Raw genomic sequence first — 20,951 nt, forward strand, 5'->3', positions numbered from 1 at the left:
TGATACTTACAGTCCTAGTGTTAAATAATCCGCACACTAGATCTTGTTCTTTAATGTAACTGACGGCAATAGACTAAACTAGCAAATATTAGAAAACTTGGAAACACACAAGAATTATACTGGTTCGGCAGAACTTTTACATACGTCCAGTTGTGATTTCTCTAGGTAGAGAAATCACCGCTCCTTTGATTAATAATAGAGATTACAGAACTTTTGCAAACCCTAGAACTAATCTCAAAACTCTCAGCTGTCTCTGGCTGTTTTTCCTCTCTAAAATAAGCCCTGCCACACCCTATTTATAGATATAGAGTTGGCTTACATGTCCCAAGGCTGATTGAATTCCTATTCCTAAGTGGATTAGGAAATTACACTTATCCAAATCCTAATAGACTTCTAGAACCTAAATTGAATAAGGAAAACTGAAATTCTTTCCTAATCCCTCTAGGACAAGAATTGGTATACCTCTAATTTTCCTAAAACAATCCTAAACCAATTAGGACATATTTGACGAGCCAAAATCCTAACACCTAGTGCTTTCAATTAGTAGCCAGGTTAGTTTTTAAAGAGAATAGGCTAAGATTTATTAGGTACTTTCATAAGTAAGGCTAGCAGGCTAGGGGTGCTGTAATCCTAATATAAATGGCCTATTAAGAGACTTTGTATTCGAGTTTTATTAATTTAATTCCAGAAATCATATTATAGAATTCCTGTAAGAGTTGCTTTGCCCTAGAACTCTTATTTTCGTTCGAACTGCAATTTTATTGCTTTATTTCACTATTTTTCTGCTGTTCAACACTGGGAAATTTTTTTTCAGCTGTGATTTGACGCTGTATAGCCAGAAGCTTAGTATCTTTTTCTGGTATTTGCTGAAACTGAAAGAAATTTTCCACCCTGAAATTCCGACTAGCTGATCTTGTTGTATTTATGAAACCAACTTGTTGATCTTGTCCACCATTAAAACAGTGAAAATCAAGTTCCACACACTTCGGGGTGTAGGATTGTTGTGATCCATTTAAATGGGCCCCCTTAGTGTTGCTATTCCCATGTCATTAACCATGAACATATTTGAGTGCTTCATGATCACAGATAGTTCCAATCTTGCTATGCTCTAATACCACTTTTTAGGACCCATGGACAGAGTTTCCCTTGCAAACTGGCTTGCAAGGAAAGACTGCCCATAGATGCCCGACTTTTCCAATGTGGGGGGATACTGGGATCTTGTCATTGTCACTATCCCCCCTTTTACCAAACCGGTTTGAAGGGATTTTGTCCAACTTTAGGTTCAGCTGGTTCTGCTTCCTGAATAGCCATTTATGGTTTGTGCAATGCAGATGACTACTGAGAAATATGTCTAATGACTACTCACCATTTATGCGGTACAGCCATGAAATTCCGCTATATGTTAATTAGAATTATGATATGCCTGTTTTATGTCACTGTGAACAAAGTTGCTTTGTTTGCCTCTGTAAATTATAATGATGTATAATTTTTTTCTTTGACCGAGTTAATTGATGCCTGTAAAAGTACACTGATTTGGAGGGTTAACTTGCAAGGTATATTTAGTTGAATTTGTACCCTCCTAATGCTTAGTGCTTTTGCAATATGCATTGATATAAGATAGATATTTGATTACATATATATATGTATGTATATACCATTTTTCACAAGGCATGCTTGCATTCAGCAGCTTGTACATTGCTATATCAAGGCAGAATTCAACACTTTTTTGTAGATTCTATTTACTTTGGTTTTTTTTTCTATTTTCTTGGTTGCTCTATATTGAAATGACAGGTTCATCAAAAGGAATTTCTGCTGAAGGACTTGGTAACTGAAGGTTTACTTCGCGATGACAGAAGAGTGGGTGAGGTTTGTTCCAAGAGAGTGTACAGAATACTTATGGCACAAAGTGGATCCATTAAAACTGATGATGTTGAGGATGGTGCTGATTTGTTTAGGCGTCAACTGGCTTAAATAACTCCAGATTTGTCTATTACTTGTATTCTGCGGTAGCGCTCTGATTCCTTTTTGGTAAATGTTATTTTCAGAGCCTTAAGTAGTAGTTCTTGCTGTGTAAAGTACAACTCATTAATGTCAAGAAAAAATGTAAATATTCTTGCGGTTTTGGTATATCAAAGGGAAGAGAATTCAGACTTGGCACCTCATCGAATATTGGGAAAGGAGGTACCACTCTTCAAGAGCTAGTTTGTTACAGTTGTAGACGAAATCGATCCATATTTTTGTGACGATGATGTAAATGCAACATATTACTATGACTATTTAAAAACCAAAGAAAACATTTGCGACGTGTGCTTGGCTGTATCACCCATTAATGGAAGTGAGTCTCCCAGTGGAGTACATGTGCAGGTGACAATAGCTAAGCCTAAGACACAAAAGCAAATACACATCAGGTAATTTTGTGTCACGAATAGTATACCAAACGCATCATTTTAGTCCATATTCTTCATATTAGATCTGTCATTCTTGTCGTCATACCCAGTATATGTCAGTCTCGACTTCAAATTTTTGATTAAAATCAAAGGCAATATTGTCCAATCACTCCATTAAAAAATATTTGTGTCCCGAATTGAACCGATTGGTGCTCATGCTTATTTTCACTGCAGGATAATAAGTTCCATGCATTGGGTACAATTGATAGCACAAATGCGAAAATCACAATAGTTGAAGAAATTTGAACTATAGATGCAAATAGTCAAAGCTTTTCATTCAAAACCGAAAACTTTGGGGCACAACCGAGTATTTCACCCTTGGTGTCGACACTCCTCAACCATGAAGGAAAATCATTTGTAGGAAGAAAAAGGCAACCATTTCGGCACGCACTCCATCCCTACACGATGTGCGGCAAGATTTAAACAAGCAATTAATATATATATATATATATATATAGAGAGAGAGAGAGAGAGAGAGAGAGAGAGAGAGAGAGAGAGAGAGAACCTGTATGATTGCATCTTTAAAATCAGCAGTGAGATTGATGCACCATTCCATATGAACTCTTGTCATGGAGTTCAACGACTTATCCAAGCCTGGAATCTCAGTAAGTTTTGGGGAGCGATTAAGGTGCAATTCTCTCATGCACAACATTCTTGAAAAATTTGGCATTTCTTCCAATGCAATGCACTCATCCGCTTGAAGGATTTCCAGATTAGTTGGTAAATCTGGGATCGCCCGAAGGTTCGCGCAATTAGTCAATTGTAAACTTTGAAGCCTGGAAAGCCTACTAAGGGTTGGTAACCCATTAAATACATTGCCTCTTAGATCTAACTCTTCTAAAGAAGTTAGATCCCCAAGATCTTCAGGAATTGCTTCATCAGTTAAGTTGCAGTCTGCAAGGCACAAATATTTAAGGGTTTTCAGTTGTAGTATCGAATGGTGAATCTCAGATAAACTGTTGCAGCCTTGGAGTATCAATTTCTCGAGATTTGGGAGTTTTGAAAAGTCCGGTGATTGTTTCAGGCGATCGCAATAACCAAGATTAAGAAACTTCAACTTCTCAAGTGGCTGTGAGACAAAAGGGAAAACAAACGTAAAAAAACCAACTAGATGAGAGAAAGCATGACATTGGTATTTAAAAAACCTGGAGGGAAAGAATTAATGATTTGGTTGAGATTATAGTGTACCATGTCAGAATCCTTCCAAACTTGTATGCAGCTATGACTCAGGTCGATATCAACTATGTTTGGTTGATTGAAATCTTCTGGTATGGCTTCTGGAGGAAACCCAGGCCAACACAACCATCTTAACCTTTTGGAAAGATGTTTGCAGTCCCCCGTGAACTTTACACCTTTGAGTTTGAGCAATCTGAGTCCCTGCATATTTTTCAATGCTTCTGCACTGAAGCTAGGCTCCTGAGATCCTTGCAAATCTAATGTGACCCCTTCAATTCTCTCTGTCCCCTGTAAGAAAAAACAAAAGAAAATAAGTAAGAAGACGCTAAATTGCAAGTGAAAAGATTATTTGTACACATGAAGCAAAGCCATAAATTGGATGTATGAACTAAAAGAGAGGTATAGGCAGCATTTATTATCTACTATCAGCTGCTGCGGTACCTCTAGATCAAATAAATATACTAGTTCTATTTTACAAACTCTCTACATTGGTTAGGTATCTTTGCCAGCTTCTGGCGGCACAGGTATTACATTTTCTTTATTGTATTTATGATGATTCAATCATTCAGTTTCTATCTTACACTTTCCTTTCTCTGCTTTATTTCTCTTTTCATTCAACCTGCTGTATAATGTTTGTTGACACATTCTGGGCTTACAATTTATGAGATAGGGATGCATATATACTTCTCTTTCATTACGTACATGCATTTAATCCAATTTGATTGTGAATGTACTTACAGAATTGGTTATCAATACGTCTGTTACATCTTCAGGATCCCACAATCTGCTACGTTTTCCTCTGATGCCAGGAGATTTTTCACGTACGATTTCTCTGCCCATATCTCGAAGCAAATCATGCATCATCAGATTGTTTCCTTCATCAACACTTACAAGGCATCGATCATGGAGTTCTCCAATTCCTAATAATGGATCAAAATCACAACCATCCAATATTGCCGTGACATGGTCCTTGTTCATTCCAATAAAAAAACAACATATATCAAGGAAGATAGCCTGCACTTCATCATCAATTAGCCCATCATAGCTTATTTTAAGCTTTTCATGAATTTCCCCATGAGGCTTTCTTTTCAATTTACGCAATGCACTTCTCCATTCTCTTTTGGTTCTTTTACATAAATAAGAACCTAAAACTTCAAGTGCCAGTGGCAAACCTCCACAGTATTCAACAACTTTTCTTGAAAGTTCAAGATATTCTTCATCGCTAGGATGACGCTCAGTAAAGGCACGACAACAAAGGAGTTGAAGAGCTTCTTCATTACTCATTGCTGGTGGAAAATATGTATCATCTACCTCAAGTATCCTTAGAAAATGCGCGTTTGTTGTTGTTATAACAATTCTACTCCCTGGACCAAATGAGTCACGTTTTATAGCTAACTCATCTAATTTTTTATGACAATCAACATCATCTATTATGACAAGTGCCCTTATACTGCTAAGTCTTTTTTTTATCTCCTTCGTCCCTTCAGCGATACTACGTACCTTTTTCTTGGCCGGTTTCAAGATATCACAAAGAAGTTGATTTTGCAATTTAACCATATCCCCTTCCCTCACTTTTGAAAGGAAACTTTTGCCTTCAAACCTTTGATGAAATTTGTTGAAAATGGCTTTTGCAACTACTGTCTTACCCAGTCCGACCATACCCCAAATGCCAATAATGCGAACATCATCTGATCGTCCAACATTTAAATAGTTACTGACTTCTCGCACACGAGATTCTATTCCAATTTGGTTGGTGGCTACGTCTAAGCATGTGTTGTTCAGTTTTCTAGTGATGTGGTCGACAATTTTCCTTATAAATTTTCCTTCATACCTGGCAGTTCAAATTAAAAATTAAGTAAAGGTAAGTTTTAAGATTTATTATGCAGCTGCAGGATTAAACTCAAATTTGAACAGCTCATTGGCAAGGGGTAAATAACAGCTCCTAAGCCTTATTCACATTTGGTAATAGCAAGGAAGTGTGTGTGTATCCAGCAAAAACAAAAACAAAAACAAAAAATAGTTTGTGTAATTACCCATCAGTGTTTCTAAGATTTGCACCAGCCAAATTTGCAGCTTCAGTAAATGCATATCTCCACCTCTGTACTTTATCTTTATCCTCACGGAAACGCTCTTCATGTCTCCGAAATGCTTGTGCAAAGCTACCAGTTTGTTTCCTGACATGAGTAGGATCAACATTGTAGAAAACTGGCAAAACCATTTGCCCTAATCTTGCTCTTCTACACTCCATGATCTTCTCCAGCTCCTCAAGACACCATGTGGAATCCGCATACCTCTTCGAGAAGACGATGACAGAGATCCTAGACCGTTCGATTGCATGCTTCAGTTCGTCTGGAATATTTTCCCCTCTTCTTAGCTCGTTCTCGTCAATGTAAGCATTGACCTCGTTGTCTTTTAGTGTCCAGTAGAGGTGGTCTGTGAAGGTCTGGCGTGTGTCTTTGCCTCTAAAGCTCAAGAACACGTCGTATTTCCAATGTTCTGTGGAAGAGAAGGGTGGGGATGAAGAGGAGGCTTCAAGGGCTGTACTGGCGACATCCATGGATTGTTCTTGATAGAGGTTTGTGATTTACACAGATGATATGGAAATGGAAATACCGCAAGTCAAGTCAACTCCTCGTTTCAGTCCACAAAGGTTAAGGCGCGCCACACCAGCTTAAGCCACAGCATATAGTTTAGTTTAGTTATTTTTTTTATTTTTTTTTTATTTTTAATATAAAAAGTCATTCTTGGCCTTCATAGTTTGTCGATTTTATCACTGTGGTTCATATAGTTTTAAATTTATGATTTTAGTTTTAAATTTGGGGCAATTCTAAGGGCACATTTCAAATTTTTGTCAAATCTCTCCTAATTTCGTTAAGTTTGGACCACTTGCTCATATAGGAGTATTTAGCTCCACTCGAGCCAAATTCACTCAAATTTTAACTAAGAGATGCATATTTGTTTGAAAGATTAATCTTCAAAATAGTACCTAAAAATGAGAAGAGCTCTAACTTGTATTTTACCATTAGAGGGACTCGAGCATAACCTCATCATCAAAGGGAAGGATACATGGTCAAAATTTAACAAAATTAAGAAGAATTTAATAGAAACTAAAATGTGTCTTTATTGCTTCGAACTGAAAATATAAAAATAAAATCAACAAAATTGGAACTAATATAGTTAAACCACTAGACACTAATGTAGTGTAGTTTGTGAGTAAATCTCCACCCCCTTGCTACCTTTCACTGAAAAACAAAATACGAGTGTTAATAGTGGTAAAATCCGCCAACTACTGGGACCGAAAGTAAATTTTTGCGTTTCTTTTTTCTTTCTAAAATGGTGTTAACTTTTACCTTCTGCTATGTCTCTACACTTTACCTTCTGCTATTTTGACCCCAAAAAAAATAAAATAAAATCCCTTTTCCTTCTGCGGTCTCTACCCTCGCGACCAGGTCAGCTTTCCACCTCCTCCCTCTTTCTCCTTTCTTCCTATCTTGGCGTCACGACTCACAAATTCTTTCTTATCAGTTGGGGAATCAGGTTTGGTCCAGAATCAGAGGGCTATTTCTCGTCATCGGTTTCCTTATGTAAAATTCTTATTCATCATCAGAGAGGCTGGGTCGTTGCAAGGAAAGGAGCAACCAGGTTTTTCATCGTTCTTTTGAATCTCTTCTAGTTTTTCTCATTTACTTCGTTACCTTATGCCAATTTCCCTTTCTGAAAACCCATCGTATTTCATTTTGGGGCTGAACAGAGATCTAGCCGCGATCGGATGAACGGCTCTGATAGCAGATAATAGGTACCTTGCCAGAGAATTTTTAGAAAAAGGAAATAGAGAGATAGAGAGATAGGAAAAGATTAAATTTCATTCATAATTTTGCCCTAGATAGAGTCAGGCAATTTATACAAGTATCTCCTATGAGATACATCCGAGGCTAGTAACATTATTCAATACAGTAGGGAATATATAGATGGTATTTGTACAAGTAGCTGGGCCTGTAGACGGGTCTCAGCAGAGTGATTATGGAGGTGTTGGTTTTGTCTGTGACAAATTGTTTCGACTACCAAGTTGTTTAGCTGCTTCTTTTTTGATGCAGGAGCATCTATTAGACTTCCTAATCTAAATAGGCTCATCAGCCAATAAGGCTAAATTTTAGTTATAATAGATTAATAGGTTATTTTATTATTTGTTTTCCTATTCTTACTAGGATTTGGTTCAATTTCCTGTTTTGGTTTTAATTTCCTTCGTCAATTAGGGTTTCTTATTAAACTAGGAATAGGAATACTTGGCTGGTGTATTCTAGTATAACTAGGCTATTTAGAGACTCTTGTATTTAGTTTTTGTTGATGAATATAATTTCAGACGTTAGTCTATAGAGTTTCTGTTGGGATTTTGCCCTAGAACTCAATTATCTTTGTACCAACTTCAATTCTATTGCTTTATCCTTCTATTCTCTGTATTTTGGGTATGTTTGGGTCGCTGAACAGCAGCTTATAGTTGCTGCCCTGCATCATTTTTGCTTTGCTGGGTTACTCTAGGGTGAATAGTTTTTGGTAGACAGAAATGAGGGTTTGAATATTCAGTATTATTATTTGTGCAGCACACGCCCTTTTTCATGAAAATTAATCGCACGAAACTACTTGTTCAGCATACAAGTCTGCAGTAACAATATTAATGGATACCAGTATAGTGGATGAAGCCTCCTCTCCATCCTCTTCATCCTGCTCCACAAATGATGAGATGTATGATGTGTTCTTGAGCTTTATCGGCGTAGACTCACGCAAGACCTTCACGGACCACCTCTACTGGACATTGAAAGACGCCAGAGTCGATGTCTTTATTGCTGAGAATAAACTAAGAGGACCAAAACTGATGCAAGCAATTGAACAATCCAGAATCGCTGTCATCATCTTCTCAAGTGGGTATGCATTTTCCATAGGGTGTCTTCAGGAGCTGGAGAAGATCATGGAGTGTAGAAGAACACTAGGGCAAATGGTTTTGCCAATTTTCTATCATGTTGATCCTAAAAATGTTGGGAAACAAATCGATAGTTTTCCAGTGAACCACCATGGAGTTAAAGATTGGGAAGAAATGATGCGGTCATGGAGAAAATCTCTAATTGAGGCCACAAATTTGTCCGGCCTTGTTTATATGAAGAGTGAAGGGTAACTACATACTTATTTCCATCTTTGTTTATTCTTTTCTTCTTTTTCTTAATGTTTTTTCCCGACCTATTTTTTGCATACCACCACCATGCATTATTTCAATGATTCCTTTTTACAATATTTAAGTGCCAAAATCTTCTTTGGTTTTTATCAGTGTAATGCAGAGTTTAGGATCACTGATACGAGAATTTATAAACACTCTCTTTCTATCACACGTGTGGTCAGATATTGAGCTGGTCGATTCACATGGATTTACATAGTGCACCGCTATAATATTTATATTTAAATATATTTCCATTAGAGTTTTCAGAAGTTTACAAAATCGTAGTGGGATTCTGAGATTTTGATTCAGCAATTTTGGATAAATGTTGAACTAATACATTCAAATCTTATTCAATCCCAAGCTCTGTAGTCATAATGAATAAGATGGTAGTTCAATTTAATCTTGCAGCGGCCTAATAAATCTTACTTTTGCACAATTTTGAGTTTTAACTATCAGGTATGAAGGAATGTTAATCAGAAAAATTGTTGACGAGATCACCAGAAAACTGAAGAGCACATGCGTAGACGTAGTCACCGAACAAGTAGAATTAGATTCAAGCATTCAAGAAATCAGTAATGATTTAAAGGTTCATGTTGGAAAAGATTCTCGATTGCAAGAAATTAGTACTCGTTTAGATATTGGAGGCCCAAAAGATGCTCACATTCAACCCCAAGGCCCACGGCCCACTGCTTTCAAAGTCAACAAAGCGTCGGTCAAGATAAAGAAGCGACCACCTCATGCAGTTGTGAAACGCTGCCGGACTGTGGTCATCCAAGCCAATCCTAGTGAGTTCAGGTCCTTAGTCCAACGCTTTACCAGCACTTCCTCTTCACCGTCCTCCGGTGATGGCGGCCTCTCACCAGCCGCAAGACTCGCCTCCATCAACAAAACAAGCCTTCATTCTTCTTCCACTTCAGATCACAAGAAGCCTTTGATTCCCACCATTTCTTCTCATGACGAAGACTTCATGGGAAGTATTTGTAATAATCTTGAAGATCTAGGAAGAGGAGAAGGAGGAGGAGGATTCCTGCAAATTGATGAAACGCGTCACTTTCCAGGCTTATTGTCTCCTGCCCCAGCCAGTTTGCCGCCTATCCCAAATGGGTTTTTCTCTCATGAGCATGACGGCGCCCTTGTGCCATCTCCAACTGGAGCAGGCCAAATCCAAAAATTGAGTTCTAGCCCAGATTGTTTACCGGCCAGGCCAAAATTTCCCCCAAGCCCAAGATAAAGCGGAATATAGCCCGAGATTCCAGTCGCACTCAAAATGGTGGAGCCGACGATCGGATGCTGAGCGAGCAGCCAACGTGAAAATGAAGCCCGAGATGGACCCCAGCTGATAGCTGCTATTGAAGGCAAGCTGTTGTAAGCTATCCAACGGCTTGATTGGAATTGCTTTTTAATTTTTTCAATTAAACTTCAAACGTGACTATATATCCAACAGCTGTAGTGCAATCTCATTGATTTATTTTCATAATTCGCAGGGAATTGGCAATCTCATTGATTTCTTCTCTACGCACAAAAAGCACAAGCGAATGGAATTGCATTGGATAAATTGAAAACACTTTCTCCTTGGGAAACTCACGTAAAGCTTAAAATAAGCTATGTTCAGCTAGCTGATGATTGCCCGAGAGATACATTGCTTGATATATCTTGTTTCTTCATTGGAATGAACAAGAACTATGTCATGCATTTATTGGACGGTTGTGGCTTTTCTCCAGTAATAGAAATGAGCCTTTTAACTGTTGGTGATTAAAAAAAAAAAAAACAAGTTGATGATGCATGGTTTGGTTCGAGACTTGAACAGAGAAATCGGACGTGCAAAATCTTTACATGGAAGGCCTAGTAGATTGTGGAATCATGAAATGTAAAACGCCTGCTGAGGAACCAATTGGTAACATTTGCTATCAGTTGTATTACATGCATGTAGGTAATGAAAGAGAAGTACACGTATATCCCACATCTAATAAATTTTATGCCTCTCATGTAGTTCATACATCCAATTCATGGCTTTTCTTCATGTGTATATGTGACATCTTTTTACATGCAAATAACCCCCTTCTTACTTTGCCCCTTTAATTTTTTTTTTCTTCTAACAGGAAACGGGGGAAATTGAAGGACTCACTTCAGATTTGCAAGAATCTGACGAGCGTAGCTTCAGTACAGAAGCATTTACAAGGATGTGAAGACGAGATTGGTCAAACTCAATTACATAAAGCTGACTGGTAGTTAATAGCATCTTTCGAAAGAGAACCTCGTTGGTATGGATTTCTTCTGGAGGTCATACCCGAAGATTTTAATCAAGAAAACCTCGTTGGTATTTAAATGGAGGGTGAATTAACAACTTCATTATGGCTGCCAAATATAATCATTCTATTAATTAACATCGGACAAAAAAACCAAGATGATGGACAGGGTTTTACCAGAACAAGAGGGAGAAAATTATGAATCTTTTATGTTAATTACAAATAAGATGATGAAACGGACATGCTTGTAGAGAAGAGAAGACAACATAATTATTTACTGGGTTAATCGTTTTATTAGTCCTTGAATTTAAACCCGATTTGCATTTGAGTAATTCAATTTTCAAAATGGTTCTCATGGTCCTTTAACTTTATTTTCGTTATGACAAATAGTCCTGCCGTCAATTTTGTTAACTTTTTTGTTAAAAGCGAGGGTAAAATGGTATTTTTGTATCAAAATTGATAAAAATATGAATAAAAAATTTTAAAAAAAGAAAATTAAAATTAAACTCTCTCTCCCCCTTTTTACTCAATTTCTACTCCCCCAAAACATGATTATTATTTTATTTTTTTTTGTTTTTTATTTGATTTGATTTAATTGTTATCTTATAGATATAATTTTTTATTCATTTTTTTGGTTTTAATATAATTTTACCCCTGCATTTAACAGAAAAAGTTAACAAAATTGACGGCAGGACCATTTGTCCAAAACAAACAAAGTTAAAGACTACGGAAATCATTTTGAAAATTGAGGTACTCAAATGCAAATCGGATCAAAGTTTAAGGACTAATAGAACAATTAACCCTTATTTACCCAAAAAACCACCACTTAACGACCCGGTCCTAAATAAATTGGTAAATATTAATTTATTCATAAAAAGACCATTTTGCCCATAGAATATTTTATTTGGTTTAAAGTTGACTTTTTGATCAGGAAGGAATTTGAGAATTCCGACTATACCGTTGCGTAGAGAAAGATGAGATGAGTCTGTAGACACGTAGTGAGCTCGAATTAGAGTTGTAACGAGAGAGATACAATCAAAATACCCTTAGTGGCATAACCGTAATTTTGGAAAAAAGGGTTTGATAAAAATCAGATTCTCTCTCAATCTCTCTCTCTCTCTCTCTCTCTCTCTCTCTCTCTCTCCGTAATTTTGGAGAAAAGGGTTTGATAATCAGATTCTCTCTCTCTCTCTCTCTCTCTCTCTCTCTCTGAAACTCCGGCCACCTGCCACGGCTGCGGATAGGACCGGTGCCAAAAGGACCGGCTCAGCCCCAGCGTTAAGGCCAGACCCTTCTCCGACATCGGCCGACGCTCCAGCAGCCAGAAAAAGCTGTGAAATGGCTGGTTTTTTGCCCAATTTTTGCCGACTTCGTTCTCCATCGTCCAGCCGCAGTTTTTGGTGCTCAAGGTATGGAAATTCATCCTTTCTTCATAATCTAGCTGATGGTTGGGTAGGATTTCATTAATTTTGAGCCTAGATTGTCTGATTTTCGAATTGGATTTTGGCCAATTTTAAGATCGCGATTCCGGCTACTTGCGATCAGTTTTTGGGGTAGGTCCAAGAACAAAAGTGGTTCCAAATAGGGTGTTACACCTAGAGTAGGAGTCTTGAGCCATGATTTTGAGTTTTTCTGTTGATGGGGTATCGCTTTGGACACCCACGCGCTGCCAGCGCGTGGGCACTGTATAAAAGGGGCATTGTGTCCCGAGGTGATCTGTTGGTCCTCACGAGCACGTAGATGTGCTCGGATTTCAATTTGGATACCGTTCGAGTATCGAACAGATTTCGCATATTGTGTGTTATCCGGGTTCGATAGGTTTGAACCGTTGGATCGTCTTGAAGTTAAAGTATGATAATCTAGACATCCTTAGGATCGTGTAGGATTCGACGGATTGTAGAACAGAGTCCCGAATACTATGGAAATGCCAACCTATGACTAGGTTTACAGCAACCGTCCAATCGTGCGATCGTGAGCGATCCGACCGTCCGATATGGACTAAACTTGCAGGACTAGTGTCCTAAACCTTGAACCCATATGAACTTTTGGATCAGAATTTGGAGGTCGTTGGCCCCGGGGCCCACTTGACCAAGTTTGGGTTAGTTTGACTCTTGGTTGACAGTGAGTCTTCCGGGGTAGTTTCACCCTCCCAGGAGGATTAAAATGACCATAAAGACAGGTCTTGATTGTTAGTTAAATTATTGTTGATTAGGTGGGTTTAGGATAGAAATTTATTGTTTTAAAATAGGGGAAATCGGAAATAAGTATTATTATTTAATGGGGGAAATTAATGTATATGTGTGTGTCTTTATATATATATATTAAAGATATAAAAAGGTTTGTTTTCACTGTGTAAGTACCACCCTGGGATTGTTAGGTCACATGTGGCGTTGAATTTTCCAATGTGTTGACAGACCCCATACGTGGCGTTAGATGTTTCGGGGTATGGGGAGATTATGTGATATGAGATGATAGGTCACACGTGGCGTAGGATTTTTCGACGTGTTAACAGACCCCATACGTGGCGTTGGATGTTCCGGCGTATAGGGAGATTATGTGATGTGATTGTTAGGTCGCACATGGCGTTGGATTTTCCGGCATGTGGACAGACTCCATACATAGCGTTGGATGTTCCGGCGTATGAGGAGCTTATGTGACATGAGATGAGAGGTCACACGTGGCATTGGATTTTTCGCGTGTTGACAGACCCCATACGTGGCATTGGATGTTCCAGCGTATGGGGAGATTATGTGATATGAGATGATAGGTTACACGTGGCGTAAGATTTTCCGGCGTGTTGACAGGCCCCATACGTGGCGTTGGATGTTCCGGTGTATGGGGTGTAAGATCTCACATCAACCAACGGAGAGGGGGTGCCTTATATGTGCACACCCGCATCCATCTAGCATGAGGCCTTTTGGGAGCTCACTGGCTTCGGAGTCGTAGGAACTCCGAAGTTAACCAAGTTGGAGGCTGGAGCAATTCCAGGATGGGTGACCACCCTGGGAAGTTGCTCGTGAGCTCCCAGAAACAAAACCGTGCGGGCAGTGAGGGAGGCCCAAAGCGGGCAATATCGTGCTACGGCGGAGTTGATCCCGGGATGTGACAATTTGGTATCAGAGCCACTCTGCCGTGTGGTGCGAGTGTGCCGACGAGGACGTCGGGCCCTTAAGGGGGTGGATTGTAAGATCCCACATCAACCAACGGAGAGGGGGTGATGTGCCTTATATGTGCACACCAGCATCCATCTAGCACGAGGCCTTTTGGGAGCTCACTGGCTTCGGAGTCGTAGGAACTCCGAAGTTAAGCGAGTTGGAGGCCAGGATGGGTGACCACCCTGGGAAGTTGCTCGTGAGTTCCCAGAAACAAAATCGTGCGGGCAGTGAGGGAGGCCCAAAGCGGACAATATCGTGCTACGGCGGAGTTGATCCCGGGATGTGACATTGGGAGATTATGTAATTATTAGGGAGATAAATTAAAGATTATATCGGTGAGTTGTGACCTAAAGTAAATGGTTTTAGGGAAAGAATTACCTGTGGCTTAATCCCTCAGCAAGGGTAAGTAGGCAGCCTAGGATAGTGCCTAGGTGCGGCCATAGGTGCGGCCACGGGCTAAACTTTACTTATGTTGAATAATTTGAGAAAGTTAGATGAGGTAAACTGCGTTTGGCATTCATAATTATTATTGGAGTTTATTAAATGCATGGTTTATTTTCATTATTTGATTTAAGAGCTTGGTAGGTGGTTTTGTTTCGAATTATTTGAAGGCCGGAGGCCGTTATGTGAATTGCATGTTATTACATTGTGCATGCTGTCAGTTGTGGATATTAAATGTGTTTTATGCAGGTTGAAATTCTGGGAAATGTTCAATTTACAAGGGAGACTGTCGAAATTTCGGTAGAAAGTCTCGTACCCTTATTCCTTTTTGGGAAAAGAGGATATAGTTTCAGAAGTGGGCCCGACATCAAGGTGATGTCGGTGATGGCGGGAATTCCACAGGATTCGTCTCGGGTTTCGAAAAATTCGGGGCGGTTGCTGTCAATAGCCACTTCATCCATACTTCTTCAGATGCTTCTTCACGCACTTCACTCATTCGCTTTCTTTTTTGAGGCATCAAGTTGCCTTGCGGTTGCAAGTAAACTTTCTTTCCTGACAACCAAGGTCTAAAATATCGATGATATCGGAAATATCGGTAGTCTAAAAATATGGAAATTTCGATGGAAATATCAGGATATTATCGATATCGATAAAAATTGAATAAAAACCACGGAAATTGTAAGAAAAACTTGGAAATTTTTATTGAAACTTTGGAGAATGTTTATTTAGTCAATGATCTATGAGTTTATCACAAAAAATAATATAAGAAAATGCATTGCATGATGGATTAACTAATTTAAGTAAATTATACAGCAAGCGGGCAAACACTTTGAGTGTAAAAAATATGTAATAATTAATGAAAAAAGATTAAATACACCGTAATCATTTATATATAATGATTTACTATAATATTTTACACTGTATACGTTGCATGGTAAGATACATGAGTGACTTAGTACCACATAGAGTTCCTACGAGGTTCAAATTTTTCACTATCTTCATCATCTGTATGTGTAGAGTAAGTGTATTGTGAAGAATAGTCATCAAATGATAAATCCCCAAAATAGTTTTGCATGTAATTGTTAACATACCACTAATTGTTAACATATCACCCATATAAATATAAATATTTTAGCATATTATCACAAAAACATAAGTGATATGGTGTTTAAGGTGTTGGAGGAGTAAAATGGGAGGGGTTCATATCCCTCCCCTTTGTGCTTTTTTCTCCCCTTTTTCCCTTTTTTTTTTTAAAACTTTTTTTTCCTTAACATTGATATTTTCGATATATTAGCGATATTACACCGATATTCTGACAAAATATTGTTGAAATGTGAGCGAAATTATCGACATCAATATTTTTCGATATTATTGTCGATATTTATACGATATGTACATGGCTCGAAATATCCTCGATATTTCCTCGATATTATCAATATTTCAGACTATGCTGACAACCGTGTCTTTTTCCGTATGAGGTTATGCGAGGGTTTGCTTGGCCACGCGTCATCATCAAACGCTTCTTCAGACTATTCACTCCTTCGCTTTCCTTTTTGAGGCATCAAGTTGCCTTGCAGTTGCAAGTTAACTTCCTTTACCGACAACCGTGTCGTTTTCCGTACGAGGTTATGCGAGGGTTTGCTTGGCCACGCGTCATCATCAGTATCAGGATATGTATATGGTTTAGACTCCCATTCCATCTCATGTACCTTACCTGCATGTATAGAAACACTCTCTTCTAGACAGAGTCCTGTTTTCTTCAACTTTAAATGCTTCTTGCCCTCTTCTCTTAAGAATTCTGCGCGAGCATGAACCTTGTCCCCGCCTTTCAGATTGAGAACATTGTTTGGTATACGTCCAAGCCAGAGATAATCTTCATGGGGAGTCACTCCAGAGACGGTCATTGGAAATATGGAAAATGCAGTGCGCTGGGTACGATTCGCAACTGTCAAATAAAGTTTCCCACTAGAGTCCGAGTCGTCTGAGGAATAAATGACGCACACAGTCAAGGCACCTATGCCACAATTCGGCACATCGATATAGACAATTTCATTCTCATTGACCACAGCTGTGAACCACGAAGGAATATCATTTCCAGAGAAGAAAACGCCACCCCCTCCGCTCGTGGCCCATTCCTATAGCATGTGGAGCAAGTTTTGCATAAGCAATACAAATCTTGAATGTGCGTGAATGTATGCATACGAGTCGGATAAAGATAGAGATTACCTTTAGCACACCCTCCTTAAACCGAGCACTGAGATTGGTGCAGCCTTCCATATGAATCGTTTCCGTGGAGTGTAACAAGGCACCCAAGTCTGAAATATCCTTGAGTTTTCGGCAGTCCTTCAGATCCAATTCTCTCATACTCAACCTCTTTGGAAAATATTTAATGCTTTCTAGTGCAGTGCAGTAATTCGCTTTCAGGAATTTCAAAGTCTTTGGTAAATCACTGATTCGTCTAAGGTTTTTGCAATCATTTAAAGTTAACTCTTCAAGTTCGGAAAGAGAACTGAGCCAAGGTAGCCAATCGAAACCATTTCCATCCAGACGTAAAATTTTTAAAGAACGTAGAAAACAAAGCTCATTAACAACTTTATGTTCAGTTAAGTTGCAGTACCCAAGATCTAACAATTTAAGCTTGTCCAACCATCTCATCATGGAATAGCGATCCCATAACAAACGCTTACAGCCTCTGAGTATCAATTCCTCGAGATTTGGGAGTCTTGAAAAGTTGGGTAATTGTTTCAGGCAAGCGGAATGGCTGAGATGAAGACACTTCAACTCCGAAAGAAACTGTTAGACAAAACGGAAAACAAAAATCAAAATTCAAATAGAAGTGAGAAAGCATGGAGGAACGGATTAATGAATTGGTTGAGGTTATGATTATACTGTACCACGTGGGAATCCTCCCAAACTCGTATGAGCTTGCTATGGCTCATGTCAATAGCAACTAGGTTTTTTTGATAAAAGTCTTTTGGTATGACCTCCAGAGGAAATCCATGCCAACATAACCATCTTAACTCTTCGGAAATATGCTTGTAGCTTCCAGTCAGCTGTACATAATTGAGTTTGAGCAATCTCAATCTGCACATTCTTCTAAATGCTTCTGTACTGAAGCTAGGATCCTCAGATTCTTGCAAATCTAAAGTGAGTGCTTCAATTTCCTCTGTTCCCTGTTAGAAGCAAAAAAGAAAATGAAAAAGACAAAAAGAAAGAAGAAAAGGGAACGAAGTAAGAAAAGGGTACCCCTGGAAAGCCATATAATTCAATAAAAAGATTTTGAGATAATTCAATAAAACCAGTTCCTCTCTTCTCTATCTACCCAAAGTTTACAATTTATATACATGCCATTTTTAGTTAACTAGCTCATGCGCTATTGTAACATTGGGTTATACCAGTGACCCATTTGACTACATTATTTTTTTCTTAGGTACCAAATTGAAATTTTGTGTAAAACCCAGTAACCAAAAAGATCTTTAACAATTATTTTAATGCCGCTCTCTCAGTTTACTTAGCGAAAAACTACTGGTATATCTATATAAATTGTAAACGTTGTGTTACACAATGATCAATTTTGTTACTCAGTGATAAATGGATATTTAACCCCCCGAAATCTAATATGTATACACGACATTGTATTGTATATTGTTGGCACGTCCAAGGCATTAAATTTATTAGATGTAGGATATGCATAAACTTCTCTAACTACCTGCATTTAAACAATCAGATTGTGAATGTACTTACAGATTTGTTCCTCAATACGTCTTTTACATCTTCCTGATGCCACAATCTACTACGTTCTCCAGCGATGTTAGGGGATTGTGCACGTGCAATTTCTCTGCCCATGTCTCGAACCAAATCATGCATCATCAACTTGTTATCTTCACCAACAGTTAAGAGGCTCTCTTCAAGGAGGACACTCAGTCCTATTACCGGAGAAAAGCCACGACGGACCAATATTTGCATGACATAGTTCATGTCCATTCCAATGAAGAAACATGATATATCAAGGAATGCATCTCTCAGGTAATTATCAGGTAGCTCATCATAGCTTACTTTAAGCTTTTCGTGAATTTCCTTAGGAGGAAGACTTTTCCATTTATCCAATGCATTTCTCCATTCTGTTGTGCTTCCATTGTATAGAGAAGAGCCTAAAACTTTCAGTGCTAGTGGCAAACCACCACAGTAACCAACAACTTCGCTTGAGAGTTCAAGAAATCCTTCACTTGGACAACGACGTTTAAAGGCATGCAAACTAAGTAGCTCAAGAGCTTCTACTTCATTCATTGCTTCAAGGCAACATATCTTATCCACTTCAATCATCTTTAGCAAATGTTTTTTTCTTGTTGTTATAACAATTCTACTTCCTCGACCAAAGGAGTCACGTTTAATAGCTAATGCCTTTAGTTGGTCTACATGACAGATATCATCAAGTATAACAAGTACCTTTCTTCTTTGAAGTCTTTTCTTTATCTCGTCCATCATTTCACCCACATTGTTTCCTTCTACCTTGGTCAATTTGACGATATCAAAAAGAAGTTGTTCTTGAAGATCAACCAGTTTCCTTTCCCTCATGTTTTGAAGGAAACTATTAGCTTCAAAACTAGGATGATACTTGTTGAAAATTGCTTCTGCAACCGTTGTTTTACCCATTCCGCCCATACCCCAAATTCCAATTATGCGAACATCATTTGATCCTCCAACATCTAAATGAGTACTAATATCTTGCAAGCGAGAATCTATTCCAACTTGAACTTGTATATAGTTACTAATTTCTTGCTTGCTAGATTCTATTCCAACTATGCCTAAGCATGTGCTCTTCAATTTTCTATTGATATCGTCAATAATTTTCCTGATAAACTCTCCTTCATACCTGGTAGATAAAATCAAAATTGAGAAAAAGTAAGATTAAATTAAATTGAACTAATATCTTATTTAGAAATTGGTGAACCAAACTTTTAATATCCTACTAAAATTTTGTAAACTTCACTGAAAACATTACTAGAAATATAATTGAGGTGTACTATGTTGATCCTGATCCATGTGAATAGATCAGAGTTTCTAAGCTCTGCATTACACTTGGATCAAAGATGGGTCGGGAATAACATTACCAAAATGAAGAAAAAAACAATGAAATGGAAATAAGTAATTACCCATCAATCTTGCTAAAAACAAGGCTGTCCAGACCTGCAGCTTCAGTTAGAGACTTTCTCCACGACTGTATCTTTTCTTCCTTATCTTTAACTCCATGGAAGCGTTCTTCAAGTGTCTGAAATGCTTCTGCAAAACTCTTAGTTTGTTCCCTAACATCACTAAGATCAACATCGTAGAAAATTGGCAAAACGATTTGCCCCAGTGTTCTTCTACACTCCATGATCTTCTCCAGCTCCTCAAGACACCATATGGAATCCGCATACCTCCTTGAGAAGATGATGACAGAGATCCTGGCCCGCTCGATTATTTGCTTGAGTTCGTCTGGAATAATTTCTCCTCTTATTTCATTCTCGTCAATAAACACGTCGACTCTAGCATGTTTTAACCTCCAGTAGAGGTGGTCGGTGAAGGTCTTGCGTGTGTCTTCACCTCTAAAGCTCAAGAACACATCGTACATCTCATCGTCTGAGGAGCAGGATGATGAGGATGAGAAGGTTGGAGAGGAGGCTTCAACGGCTGTACTGGTATCCATTACTTGTTCCTTCAGACTCGTCTGCTGAGCAAGTTTTTCTTCTGATTAGTTTTCTAGAAAAAGGTTTTGCGTTAGAGGGCTAGATCTGAGTGTTCATTTACGATGTAGCCCCCATATTTCTTCTTTGACTTATTTATATCAGGCGAAAAAAAAAAAAAACATACTTCTGCTTTGAGTTATTAATATCAGAAACAAAATTGTACAGCAAACTAAATTTTATTAGCATTACTTCATTATAAAAAAATGTCATTAGTTGTAGCAATACATAAATCACTTCGTTAAAAAAAATAAAATATAAAAAAATTCTACGTATAAAAGAGAGGAAGGAGAGGGATTGAACAGAGACAAGAACAATTTTGAACAGATGGAAGGTTTTTGCATAAGACGCAAGAGGAATGGCAAAAAAAGAAAAGAAAGTAAAACATTAATTGAGTTTGGGACAGAAAAAAAATAGTTGGGGAGTAAAAAGGCTGGCACGAATGTAGAGATGGGATGAGAGAGAAATTTTATTTTTTTGGTTGATTTTTTTTATTAAAATAAATTATTAAAAAGTTTTTAAAGAAGATTGGCATGTGGCAGTATTCTATTGGCTTG

The 20,951-nt window shown here is 38.2% G+C and overlaps 3 protein-coding genes and 1 long non-coding RNA gene across 8 annotated transcripts in view; 2 read left to right on the forward strand and 2 right to left on the reverse strand.

Annotated features, from left to right (window-relative positions):
• The window catches only part of LOC117616477, a 5,972-nt gene extending 3,777 nt beyond the window's left edge, over window positions 1–2,195 (forward strand). Inside the window, exon 2 of the long non-coding RNA XR_004584141.1 lies at window positions 1,792–2,195. This is a non-coding gene — a long non-coding RNA (uncharacterized LOC117616477). The remainder of the gene's footprint in view (window positions 1–1,791) is intronic.
• A 338-nt stretch (window positions 2,196–2,533) lies between these two features.
• LOC117616476 (disease resistance protein RUN1-like) lies at window positions 2,534–6,250 on the reverse strand. The gene is made up of 5 exons (XM_034345806.1): window positions 5,657–6,250; window positions 4,362–5,454; window positions 3,636–3,911; window positions 2,953–3,516; window positions 2,534–2,845 (listed from the first exon to the last, which is right to left on the reverse strand). Exons 1-5 carry the CDS (start codon window positions 6,178–6,180, stop codon window positions 2,711–2,713), a joined length of 2,592 nt encoding a protein of 863 aa, XP_034201697.1. The 5' UTR covers window positions 6,181–6,250; the 3' UTR covers window positions 2,534–2,710.
• Window positions 6,251–6,966: 716 nt separating this feature from the next.
• On the forward strand, window positions 6,967–11,257 carry LOC117616642. Of its 5 annotated transcripts, none has more exons than XR_004584153.1 (6): window positions 6,967–7,072; window positions 7,149–7,265; window positions 8,270–8,786; window positions 9,286–10,194; window positions 10,314–10,759; window positions 10,929–11,257. XR_004584153.1 is itself a non-coding variant. In XM_034346022.1 (4 exons), the coding sequence occupies exons 1-4, from the start codon at window positions 6,982–6,984 to the stop codon at window positions 10,058–10,060; spliced, it is 1,500 nt and encodes a 499-aa protein (XP_034201913.1). In that variant the 5' UTR covers window positions 6,967–6,981; the 3' UTR covers window positions 10,061–10,297. The 5 variants fall into 5 exon arrangements, 1 of the variants encoding a protein (XP_034201913.1); XR_004584155.1 differs by having other exon boundaries at window positions 10,314–10,755; XR_004584154.1 differs by having other exon boundaries at window positions 10,314–10,723.
• A 4,757-nt stretch (window positions 11,258–16,014) lies between these two features.
• LOC117616739 (disease resistance protein RPV1-like) lies at window positions 16,015–20,471 on the reverse strand. The gene is made up of 5 exons (XM_034346141.1): window positions 19,825–20,471; window positions 18,416–19,544; window positions 17,566–17,844; window positions 16,898–17,464; window positions 16,015–16,806 (listed from the first exon to the last, which is right to left on the reverse strand). The coding sequence occupies exons 1-5, from the start codon at window positions 20,355–20,357 to the stop codon at window positions 16,201–16,203; spliced, it is 3,114 nt and encodes a 1,037-aa protein (XP_034202032.1). The 5' UTR covers window positions 20,358–20,471; the 3' UTR covers window positions 16,015–16,200.
• Between the last annotated feature and the right edge of the window lie 480 nt (window positions 20,472–20,951).

This window comes from Prunus dulcis, chromosome 1 (assembly GCF_902201215.1).
Source record: "Prunus dulcis chromosome 1, ALMONDv2, whole genome shotgun sequence".
Taxonomy (NCBI): domain Eukaryota; kingdom Viridiplantae; phylum Streptophyta; class Magnoliopsida; order Rosales; family Rosaceae; genus Prunus; species Prunus dulcis.